Below are 12413 nucleotides of genomic sequence, written 5' to 3'. Positions count from 1 at the left end.
TATGAAGGGTTTTGTTTTAGGGACCTGATGAATGCACTATGAGGGAGGTAGAGAATAGCTTGGCACAATTCTTGCCATCTGAACTTCATCAGAACTGGAAAATAATAACAACACACTTGATATAAATTCAGATTAAAATGACACCAGACTCTGAAAATAACAAGGACAGTATTGTGTTTAAGAACAAAAAGAACAAAAAGAAAATCCTATGTTATGTCTTCTATACCTTTTTTTTACACTTTGTTGTTGCATAAAACTGGAAGGTACTTGCAGAAAACCCTCAGGACCTTTGGGACAAATCCTTACAGATTTCCAGTGGTTGGCAAAAATCCTTTGTTTTTGTGGTGTACTCATTGTGAGACTCTCAAAAGAGCCCTCTGGCATTCTTAAAGCAGTTTATATACATTTTGGAATTCAAGATCTGTGCAGGCATTGCTTGTGGGGAAATCTAGAGAATTGAGGCTCCTATAAAGGTAACTGATATGACTTGAAAAATGGAACATAAATAACTAAAATGTGTGACAAACAGGAAAATGAAAAGGCTCCATTCATACAGGTGAAGCTTCACTAAAGTTCAGACTTTAGTGAAGTCTAAAGTTCAGACAAAGGGATTTGTTTCCCTTGTGATCCTAGTTAAATGGTTACAGGGCTGGTCCACCCTGAGGAAGCAGAACGTTCGGGGAAGAAAAGTCTCGGGAAAAGTCTCAGAGCCACCTGTAGGGGCTGCTGCACTTAGAAATGAAAGTGGATGCAGGGGCTAGAATACCAGGTTAGCTAATGTGCTTAAACCTCCCCCTGTTGTAGCTGACAGTTCCTGTAACTCTGTCATAGTGGAACTTGTATTGAGCATGGGCTCTGGGCAGTTTTTATTTTTGGAGTGACTCGGAGATTGTCCCTTCCATTTGTAGGAAGGGTGTAGTAAAGATCATGATGAGATTCCCCTTCTGACACTCAAGGCTGGGACTTGCAGACAGCGGCTAGTAACCCCCCAACCAACACTCACTCAGGTAAACGGAATGCAACTCATGCTTTCTGATTTCATTGCTTACTGCAGGTATTGATGATATGGAGAAAGTGCAACCCCTACCTACCTGACTTAACCATACCAGCTGTTAGAATCTGACCCCCATCTGGGCTTTACTTGTGTGGGAGGTGCACTTGTTATACCTTTTGTTAAAAACATGAATCTGTTGGTGAAATGTTAGAAATTCAGTAAAATAGAACATGAAGGTGCTGGCTTTGTGTTACTGAGTGAATGCATGTTAAATGTTATTGGATAATTTGAATTGCATTGACCATGTTCTGTATCGGAACACTATATGCATACAATATGTTTATGCATTTATCAAACTCACTTTTAAAAAATATGTAGTATAAGAAATATGGCTATTTCTTTAAAAATAAGTTTAGTACAGTATGTTTGGATCATGGCTTTATTTTTATTTGCAAATTGTTTCTTTGCTTTCTGTTTGAAGGGTTTTAAGTCCAAAGTGAGTTTATCATCAGTAATAAGCACTTCTTGGTAAGTCATTTATCTTATCTAAATATAATCTTGTTAAGTAATTGGCCTAATAAGTTGCATTTTAAATAACTCAAAATGTTCTTTTTTATCTGCATTTCACAAAAATCCAACAGCCTAGTCGCTATTGTACTGAGTTTTATTGTTAGACTATTATTAATCTTTCCTCTTTTGAATTTGTTTCCTGGACGTGAACCAGAATGTCGAACCTAGCAGTACCTTAAATGGATCGCCTCTTCTCAGATATCAAGGAGTCATATTCTTCGCGGTTCTAGCTCTGTTGCTGTGGGGACTGACTCTTTAAAGCATTTGCAAAGGTGGCCTATCCTACAAACTTGAACAGAAACATAAAGGGATGAAACGGAAAGAAAAGCACGTTAATATAAAATGGTTGTGTCAGTTTATCATCTTCCATTCACAATTGGTCAGAAAGGACAAGGTGGATATTTAAGGTGGATTTTATGGGCAATTGCACTACTGTGCAGATATCAGCAAAACGTGCAAAGTAATATAACTTGCATTTGAATTTAGTAGTAGTAGTATTTCTGTACTTTTATGGTTAAAAACAGCTTTTCCAGAGTCCACTTTTTACTGCATTTTATCTGCAAGACCTTTCTGGAACAATCAATGCATGCAGATAACTACATCGAAAGGCAGACTGCTAAATCGAATGATGTCATACTTCAGCTTAGGGATGTGGTCATGTTGTAGCTTGGTGAACTTTATTAAAAAATAATAAACATAATAATAACAATAATAATAATAATAATTATTATTATGATTAGTATTCTTATTATTATAATCATCTTACAATAATGTTTCTCATTAAATTAATCTTCATAACAGTTATGGAGATGCAGGCCTGCATCAAAGCCACTACCTTTAAAATAAGAAAAACTCTCACAAATGTAGATGGCAGAAATATATATCATGACATTTGTTTTAAATCTGAATTAGATGGTTTATAAATGTTCAAAACGTGGTTTTTAGCTGTTGCAAGGCACAGAATGATGATCAGTTAAGAATAATAATTGTATGCAATTACTGACAGAGTTCCTGAGTGGCCCAGCCAGTCAAATTCTCCTTTCGGAGTGAGCTCTAAAGTCTACATATCTTTGGTTCAAATCCAGGCTATGCAATTACCTGATCAGGCAGCGCCCAGGTTTCATGTAGCTTCAGTGATGTGACACCATCAGGGGACTGCACATATCCCCTTTCACTGGTTGGGTTCCTGTGAGTGTCCAGTCTTGTAGAGGAATAATTGCTTGAATATTTTTGAATTTTGGACAAAGGCTGTTTTCTGCTTTCCTTCTTGATGGTACAGTAGGAATTTAAGAACCATAAAACCACAAATGTCATCAGTCAGCTACATATACAACAGGCTGACTTTTTTTCCATGTCCTTTAACAAAATGAGACATTTCTCACTTTACTGCAACAGCATAATACATTTACAACATATACTTTCATGTATTTGTATGAGACATAAGGGGACACATTTGGACACTATGTGGAAATGCATTTAAAATAGAGAACAGGAGGCACGTTTTTACACAATGGCTTGTGGGAGAATGAACAAAACCTACTCAGCCATGATCATGTTGTTGAAGCCAGTACCCTGGCTTCTTTCAAGAAACGGTGTGGAGATGTGAAGATCTTTGAGTCAATTAGCCACTAGCAAACAAATGAGCTAGGTGACCCAGATGGAAACCTTAAGTTGTGTTGCAGAAAGTTCTGTACCCTACAGAACCTGCAGTCTTTCTTGTCCAATGATTCAAATTAATCAATTCAAAAGTATCCAATTTCATTTCGAATTGTAAAATCGGACTCATTTGCAACTGACATTTGAGAGCAAACTGTTTAGATTACTGAAAAGAAAAAAAATATAATTAGAAAAATCTGTACGAAGGTTCTGTAACCTGCTTTTCTCACCCAGTGGGTTCAACTGCAAGAAAAACTACTGCCACTGGCTCACTGCTCTGTTGATTACTTACTGTATAATGGCTAATTCTGAAGACAGATCAGTAATAGCTGAAATCGTAAAAAATAAAATACAATGTGGAAATATTCCAGGTGCGTAGAACACTTCACAATAGATTGGTAAGTTAAAAGTGATTTGTCTACAAAATCTTTTGATCATTTAGATTATGATCTGAGAGTTTCCTGTGTGATTTACAAGAGACAGAAAACGATGCACCAAGTATAGGGCAGTTCATAGCAGTGAGGAACAGGTGATAGAGTCACATGATAACCCAAGGCTTTTTTCCATCTAAATTTAGGCTAAGGAACTTTCCAGCTACCCAGGAGACATTCATTTCTGCAAGTGATAAACATAACTGCTGCCTTGATTTTCCAATCTAGCAAACTATACAAGCTCTTCACTTTGTTAAAGGAAGGATAAACTGGGCACAGCTCAGTACAACTTATTGGTAAAATACAGTACATATAATTTGAATAACTGCAACTTTTATACAGTATATCAATATATTTAAGTGTATGGTTGATACGTGGTAGAAATCATATTGTAAATACACATATACTGGGCTGTTTTAGGTTATTTCATTGTGAAATCCAGTTTATGTTGATAAAGTTTGAAAAAGAAGGTTCTTAATCTTGGCTAAAACAGAAATCCCATCTGAGGGGATTTCTAGAGCTGCACCACACTTGTACACTTGAAGTGTAACGGGAGGAGCATGCACCAGCTCAGCTCAGTCCTACTCACCGAGACCTGAAGATAATGTCATAAGGTGGATATAGGACCCCTGGGACTCTTCAGTCTCATTTCCCTTGGTGGAGATGAGTATTGAGGATTTTCTATCCCTTACAATATTAATCAGTAAGGAAGAAAAATCTTTGCCATCAACAAATACAGTAATTCAAAATAGGAGACACCAGTAAGGCAAGTATTACTGCTCCATTATTGAAACTCAGTTTATCGAGTACTTGTAAATTCCTAACACAAGCCTTATTAATCAAACATGAACGGCAAGGAATTCGTCATTTATTACTGATGAAAACACACTTAATCAGCCTTGTGTTTGTCCAGCATGTGCTGAGGACTAGTATATCTCATTGTATACACCAATACACCTCATTAACAAGGTTTTTCCACTGTGTAAATACTTGAATGCATTTTAGAAAGTTGTTTTCATAAAGCTCTATTAATGCAAAACGATGGAGGCTCCAATGAAAACCCAATACAGTCTGTTTTTCTGTTATTTAAAATACCAGAAAAAAAACTAACGTTTTCTATTAAAATGTTAGTTTTCATAGAAAACTAATGGTCCTGTGTTAAATATTTTGTATGAAAAGGTTTATAGTTTTTAAATATTTATTTCAATGTAAAGCAAGTCCAGCAAAGAACTGTCTTAATATTTATAACTCCAGTGTAAGTCTTGTAAAGCAAGATTATGTAAATAACAGAATGAAAGAAGTGTTATCACATTTTCCATTTAAATTTATCCCAATGTTCTAATTATTTTTTTCATTTTCTTTGCGCATCAGTACCAACAGTGACACACAGAAATATATTGTACAATTATCAGGTGCTTTTAAGAGCTGGAAGAAGTGAGCCAACTCAATGATTTGCTACATTCCCTCTCCAGCTCACAGATCGTATAATGGTTTCATTAATAGCTCATACATTTGTGTTACAATCAACCATACACAGATCCAGAGCTGTGATTTCCTGAGAATCTACAGCTAAGGTCTGGCAAATGAATCTTTTCAACTACATCAGGTCAGAGAAAGAAATAAAAATGCTAAAATTGTGACAAACATTATTTTATTTCAAACAAGCTCCCAACTGTCTTATTGCAAAAGGAAAAAAAAAACATGAGATAATGTGCGCTTTAGTAAGAATGAAACAGCAGCCAGAACTCTGTTTCAGCTTATAATAAACAACATGCAAAGCAAGTCATAAATTTAAATGAAGAGTAGAACCAGAGAACATGAGTGGAAAACAAGAGCATTTAAAACCGAGAAACCAATAAGGGTTTGGGGGCTCTGGAACAAGTCATCCAGCCATACGATTGAAGTTGGAACACAAACGTCTTTCAGGGAATGGCTTGATGATATCTTTGGATCATTCTGCTAGAAACCAGACAAGCTAGGTGGAATAAATGAATGGTCTCCTCTTGTCTATGCCTTCATGTTCTTGTGATTTACTTGATTTTTTAAAAAGATGTATGTTTAGTTTAACACTGCTTCAGTCACTTGTTTAATAGGCTGTAGATTTATTACATGGATAAACTATTGGTCTTACAGGGGCTTAGGGAATGAAATCCAGGGTTATTAATCAAACTGTAGTTGCTTGGGGAACAATTCACTAAAGCAAAAAACAAATTCTGTTACATGGTAGAAATACCATATATATACAAACATTTCCAACTATCCAGTTAACATGACATTCTCAATAAAAATACAAAACAAGACAATTTTACTAAGTGTTTTTTTTTCATTTTAGTAAATTATTTTAAAAACAACATATTCTCAGTCATAGCTTGTAAAATACAGAATTAACAAACTCGTTTTTTTGACTATGGTGGAAAGGTACAGAGTACTTTTGTAAATTGTATCTTGTAGACATTAGTTTAATTCCTTAAAATCACTACTGTTTAATGTTAATATGACCTGACAGCAGAAAAGACAGTAGTAAAATGTACGGAGAGTATCTACTACAAATTTCTTGTGAATCAATACAATTCATAAATTAAGAAAGACTTCCAATGCTTTTTAGGGTTCTGCACTAGTCTTCAAATTTTCACAAGTCTTCTTGGCTTAATCCAGCTGAAACAAATCATGGAAAAAAAGAGAACTGTTAGATAATCAATTCAGTACTAAAACAATCAACAAGACACTTCAAATCTACCTTTATTGCCTTCATCCTTGTAACCACATTTTGCTTTATTTTCCCTCCTATAGAATATGTTGTTCTAAAAGCATGTTTGTAACAGGCCTGACTTGGTAATTAACCTATTACGGTGACATCCCTTCATGGGGGTTTCAAGTGTATACCCATCTTGTGGCTTTTGGTGGAATAGCACTGGTGGCTTGGATTGAGCAGACCTGCTGTATTCAGTGGTAAACAGAAACATCTTTTAAACAATTTCCATCCTCAAAAACTACACAAACTCTATCTACATTCCGCTTAGCACAGTTATGGCTATGTTGGACCAGAGCACAAATTAGAGCTCCTTGAAAATTCACTTTGGCAAGGAGCAAACACTGTTTTTAGAGCTCATGTTGGTTTGCATGTCACGCCCTCCTTTAGTGGAATGAACTAAGAGTACTGAACCTTGGAGGCACCTGTAGGGCGTAATTAAGGAAAACCTCTTTATTACTGTGGCTTGTGCAAATTTCACAAAATATTTCAGTCTGTTCAAAGATGCCTGATTTGTTTAACAGACCATATAAACTCAAAATGAAGTGCCATCTTAAATTGCTTAAATTGAATTTGTCTGACTCATACAGACAGTGCATAAGAGTTAGTTCCAAACCTGTTTGTATATTATTACATTTAATGAACAACATACAGCAATCTTACATTTGGAACCTTTTTAACAGAAGTATCTTTTACAAACCAAATTTAAGAAACAGAATTTTCAATTTTAAGTTCATTTAATCTCAGCAACCACAGGCTAAATATTCATTCAGGACAGACTTGGCGTGATGCACTGCTATACAGTTTCTGAAAGCTGATGTAGACTACTAACCATAGAGCCCTATATTTAGTTCCACTTGAGAGCATAAGAGTGCACCTAGTAAACCTTCAAACTGCATGGCCTTAATAAATATCAAGAAATCATTAACTAAGCCTTTGTTAATTATAGCAGAGCTCTATGAATTTTAAAACAGACTGAATGACTCCTTTCTTTCATTGCCTATACTAATTCTGGAAATTCCTTGGTCATTGCAGCCTTACTTTGTGACACATTTATTAGGAAATGAGGGCGCAACCAGCAGGTGCCAATGAACTATCTTTTCTGTTTCAGGGGGGTAAAATGCTGATGGCTGTCACTTTAACAAATGTTAACCAACCAGGACTCCCTCAGCACTATCCTCCCCCTCTGCTGCCAAAGCCCAGCAAGGACAATGCCAGGCTCCAGAAACTGCTGAAGAAAGCTGCCAAAAAGAAGGTGGCCCCTCCAACATCGCAGACCCCTATCCCTTTCCGTTCCAGTCTTTCCCCTGTGAGTGAAGCTAGTCCTGACCTTGAGCACAGCGATCACTCAACACCACCTAAGACGCCAGAAACACCAGCCTATACTGGAGCCCTGCAACCCCCCAGATTTTTTGTCAAACCAGTGATTCAGCATGCACCTTCTCCTTACCCAAATCAAAGACCTTTCAGCTACAGCAAGCTGGGAAGATTTTCCCCACAACCTTTTACAACTCCAGGTCGTGCCTTAGACCCTCAAATCTCACTTCACAAACATATAACAGCGCCTGTCATTCAGTCACAGAGCACTATAACTCCAGGCCAGCAGCAGCACACAGAAGCCATTGACACCAGAGCAGGAGAGGTAGCTCCAGCTCTGAGTTCAGCAATACCGCCATATCCAAAGCCCCCAAACAGTCAGCCAGATGCAGAAGACAGCACTCCAAGTCTTGTGGATCCAAATGTTCAACCATCTGTTGAAGCAATACCAACTATCAATGAAAATATTAATCGACTAACATCTGTCAGTACAGCCACCAAAACTAAAACCCACTTATTTGAGGTTCCCCAGATAAAAGTATATACTGCTAAAAGTTCAACTTATGAGACAACTAAACCACCACTATATGAAATTTCTGGATTTAAAACAACTTCCTACGTAACAACCAGAAGCAAAACACCCACTTTTGAAATTAAGAGAACTACAACACCTACATATGAAGCTTCCATAGCTAATATCCCATCAAATGAAGGACCCAGACCAAAGACACCTGTATATCAAGTCCCCAGGCCAAAAACACCTGTATATGCACCTTCATATGGAACCTCTCCAGCTGCTCACGAGGTCACCACAGTTAAAACAAGTGCTTATCAGGTTTCCACTGCAAGTGTACCACCTTATGAAACATCAAGACCTAAAACACCTTCTTATAGTGTCTCATCAACTGCAACACCTTCCACTGAAGCATTAAACTTGAAGCCACCTAAATCTGAAGTCCCCCAAAATAATACTGCCTCATATGAAACTTCTAAAATTTTGTCACATGATGCTTCGAGTCTTAAAACTCAAAATGGATTACCAGCGCCAAATCTACCCCCATTTGATATGGCAAGACCTAAATCACCTTCAAACGCTGTGTCAACACCCAAGACTCCGGTAAATGACTCACCCAAGACTCCTTCACATGAAGTTCCAGGATCCAAGACAACTTCTCATGAAGTTCAGAGACCCAAGACTCCTTTATATGAACTGCAGAGACCCAAGACCCCTTCATATGAGCTGCAGAGACCCAAGACCCCTTCATATGATGCTCCTAGACCTAAACCCCCATATTATGGCATGGCTCCAGCTTCAGTTCCTCCTTACAATGGCACCAGAGCTACCACACCCTATGGCATTTCAAGACCTAAAACCCCAACATATGACGCATCCAGATCCAAACCACATTTAAATGAACCACCCAGAACTAAAACACCTTCTTATGTATTCTCTCAAACAACAACCTCTTTGCATGATGTCCCGCAATCTGAAATGCCCTCTCAATCAGAACTAGAGAGGCCTAGAACACCTTCCAGTGGAATGGCCAGATCTACAACTACTACAATTGATTCATCTACTTCCCAGACATCGACATACGGCTTATCTGCAACTACAACACCTTGTCACGAAGGCCCAAGACCAAAAACACCTTCTAATGATACATCCAGACCTAAAACACCTTCTTACGAAGCGACAACAGCTAAAACACCAATGTATGAAGGACACAGAGCTAAAACACCAACACATGAAGTAATTGGCCCAAAGCTGCCAATATATTCGGTGTCCAGAGCTAAAACTCCCCCTTACGAATTCAGTAGAGCAAAAACACCATCAAATGAAGTAATTGAACAAGAAAAAACATCAATACATGAATCTTCAAGACTGAAAACACCTACTTTTCAAACTACTGGGGAAAAAACCCCCATACCTGAAGTTTCAAGTGCAGGTACCTTCTCAGAGGTGAATGGTCTAAATAAAGTACTCCAGTTGCAGTCCACATTTCAAGAAGGTGATGTGCTTAAAGATGAGGAGCAAAAACCAAAAGCTGAAAGCACAGATAAAAAGGGCACTGCTTCTGAAGAAAAAACGACATCATCAGAGACTGAACTCTCAAGTTTAAACAAGAATGGTCAAGAAAGCAACTCATTTCCAAAAGCAGAATCTCTGCTGAAGGTACCACAAAAGCCAAAAGGCCTAAAGTCCAAGATCAGTGGCTGGTCTCGGCTTAAGAAGCACATGGTGGTGGAACCAGAAGAGCCAAAATTTCCTGAGCCTGAATCTGAACCCAAAAAGGAAAATGCAGATGATAAAGAAGGAAAGAAAGAGGACAAACCCCCAACATCAGAAAACAGCAACCAGGCAGGAAGTCAGGAAGTGGAAAAACACAAAGACTCCCGGGCAACTAAAATGTGGGATGCTGTCCTCTTTCAAATGTTTTCTGCCAAAGAATGCATTATGCAGCACATAAACAACACCAAGAGTGAACCTGAGAAAAGAGTTTCAGAAAAGGAGGAGAAAAAGAACCTGCCATCGTTTATCTATCATCTGCCTCTGCTCCTGTACAAACCACGCTTTGATGCCAGAAAGTTAAAAGAAGCTGCTTCAAGACCACTGACAAAAATCACTTCTGTGTTTGAGATGGGCTTGATAAATCGCAAACAAACAGATGAAGAACCTAAAGACTTCAACAGAAAGGCAAAAGGGTGGGATCATAAATAAAAAAGCTGTGAGCAGCTCTGACTTAAACCGCTGAATTAGACACTAATCAATGGAGGTCCTTCATATACAATGAGGCAAACACAGACTTTGGCATATTACTGATTAATTCTTGCTTGGAAAATCATAGCTGTTAAAATATTTAAAAGACAACCTTTTTTAAAATATCCTGTTCAAAAAAACCAAAATGAATAATTGTACAATTATCCCTCAGAGAGGCATAAAATAAACACTTGCAGCACTGAATATTTCAAATAAATGCCAAAAAGTATGTGAAATCAGATTTTTGTCATATCATTTACAACTGATGAGACCACCCATGCATTGGCAAGTGTCTCATATACTTACAGATACAGATATCTGCTGTTACAGACAGCGATAACAACAATTATTGTTGATAATTGTCTACCAAGCCAACTGGTTTTTGGAAAAATGCCAGAAAAGTTGTTGAAATGAGAAAGATGAGTAAAAGGTTGAACTAATTCAATAAATAGCTCCTGGTTTCCATTCTAAACTTTTTCTTGTATTTACATCATGAAGAATTATTCTACTACAAGCATTAAAATTATGAAAGACAACAGGAACCACCCAAAAGAAACTTCACTGTTTTTGGCATTGCAAAATAAACTTATTTGTAGAAGAAATGTTTTATTGGGGATTTCAGATTTACCTTTCATATTGAGTGTGTAATTATTTGGTGATGGATGACATTTATTCCATTAATAGGTTCCTGTACCCCATGAGCTCATAACATAGCTCATAAAATATGGATACCCCAATGCCTTCTGGATCAAGATGCTAATTATACTTCAAATTCTGTTTCTGCTGATGAATAACTCTAAAAAACCCTTGATTTAAAATGACATCTTGCATTTTGTCTAAATCAAACTTCTCTACTGTCAGAAAAATACTAACGAAAATCTAATTTATTACTGCAATACATCCTAAACGTTTTATTTAATCGGGGAAATATCTTTTTTTTTTCCTGTAGCAGGAAATTAATTATAATGATGAACGTTAATCATCAACTGTGTTGATCAACAAGGGGTTTACTGTGCAAGTCAGGGACTCATAGCAGGTGTGGTTGAAACAATACAAACTGTACATCTGCATGCATTGCACTGCATTGGTGATAATGTCTTGAGGGACTCTCTCCCATTCCTCTTACAGAACCTGTACAAACATTTATAATTCACTGGTCTCTGAGCTCAAGATGCAAAAAATGATGTCCCAAATCATTCCGCAGATGTTCAGTGGGGCTCAGGTCTGGCAAGTAGGACCTACTTGATTTAACCGGTACATTTTCATCTTCCCAGAAACCTTTTGTTTGAAGATGTGTATTCTCATACTGAAATACTGTCACATCAGGAAAATCCTGAAGCAAATGAGGTTTGAGGACTAAGTCAATGTAGTGCCATGCAGACAGGTATCTATCTCTACAAGTGGTGTGCTATACCAAATGGAGACTCCCGCCTTGACTATAACTCTTGATTCACCTCATTGATCTGTTGATTCTTTGCTGAAGTGGACTTCACTCCATTACTGGCAAGTCCACCGAGGTGGTGCTCAAAACACCTCATTCTGATGCACAAATGAATTTTGGTGACTACAGGGCCCTGTGTGGCTACGTGGACTGCAAATGTTAACATTTTAACTGCCCCCTTACAGATTATTCACAAGTCACTGTAACCTAGTGTTCCTGATGCAGGGGAATGGAAGTGTGAAATATGAAGGTAGAACCTGAGAATTGTTCACCTTGGTGAGATTTGTGACTCACAGTCTCCCAGATGTCACTGACAAACTATTTGGCTGTAACATGTTTTCAGGTTAGAAATTTCTAGCTCGTGACACATGGCACAGTAACAGTGCGCTGATTTAGTCCAGCCTCCAAAATACCAATGGCATTAAGAGTTGTCTCTTGATAACTGGAGCATACTGCTTCTTTTCTGTGTTTACCATTCTTGATTTTCAGCAGGATTG

General features: G+C 37.7%; 2 protein-coding genes across 5 annotated transcripts in view; one reads left to right on the top strand and one right to left on the bottom strand.

The window, feature by feature from the left end:
• The first annotated feature begins 794 nt into the window (after positions 1-794).
• prr33 (proline rich 33) lies at positions 795-10947 on the top strand. Of its 2 annotated transcripts, XM_015338230.2 has the most exons (3): positions 796-1007; positions 1476-1522; positions 7512-10947. In XM_015338230.2, exon 3 carries the CDS (start codon positions 7521-7523, stop codon positions 10434-10436), a length of 2916 nt encoding a protein of 971 aa, XP_015193716.2. In that variant the 5' UTR covers positions 796-1007; positions 1476-1522; positions 7512-7520; the 3' UTR covers positions 10437-10947. The 2 variants fall into 2 exon arrangements, with proteins under 2 accessions (XP_015193717.2, XP_015193716.2); XM_015338231.2 differs by lacking the exon at positions 1476-1522 and having other exon boundaries at positions 795-1007.
• The window catches only part of lsp1a (lymphocyte specific protein 1 a), a 45571-nt gene continuing 38443 nt past the window's right edge, over positions 5286-12413 (bottom strand). For all 3 annotated transcript variants that reach the window (XM_015338233.2, XM_069181800.1, XM_015338232.2), the window contains one exon: positions 5286-6306. In XM_015338233.2, the coding sequence (XP_015193719.2) occupies positions 6281-6306 (26 nt within the window). In that variant the 3' untranslated portion in view covers positions 5286-6280. The remainder of the gene's footprint in view (positions 6307-12413) is intronic.

The sequence above is a fragment of the Lepisosteus oculatus genome, chromosome 21, assembly GCF_040954835.1.
Source record: "Lepisosteus oculatus isolate fLepOcu1 chromosome 21, fLepOcu1.hap2, whole genome shotgun sequence".
Classification (NCBI taxonomy): domain Eukaryota; kingdom Metazoa; phylum Chordata; class Actinopteri; order Semionotiformes; family Lepisosteidae; genus Lepisosteus; species Lepisosteus oculatus.
This window is presented reverse-complemented; position numbering and strand designations above follow the sequence as displayed.

Excerpts from the sequence above, each read along its gene's own strand:
- prr33 (XM_015338231.2), top strand. The coding sequence starts at position 7,521 with ATGCTGATGGCTGTCACTTTAACAAATGTTAACCAACCAGGACTCCCT.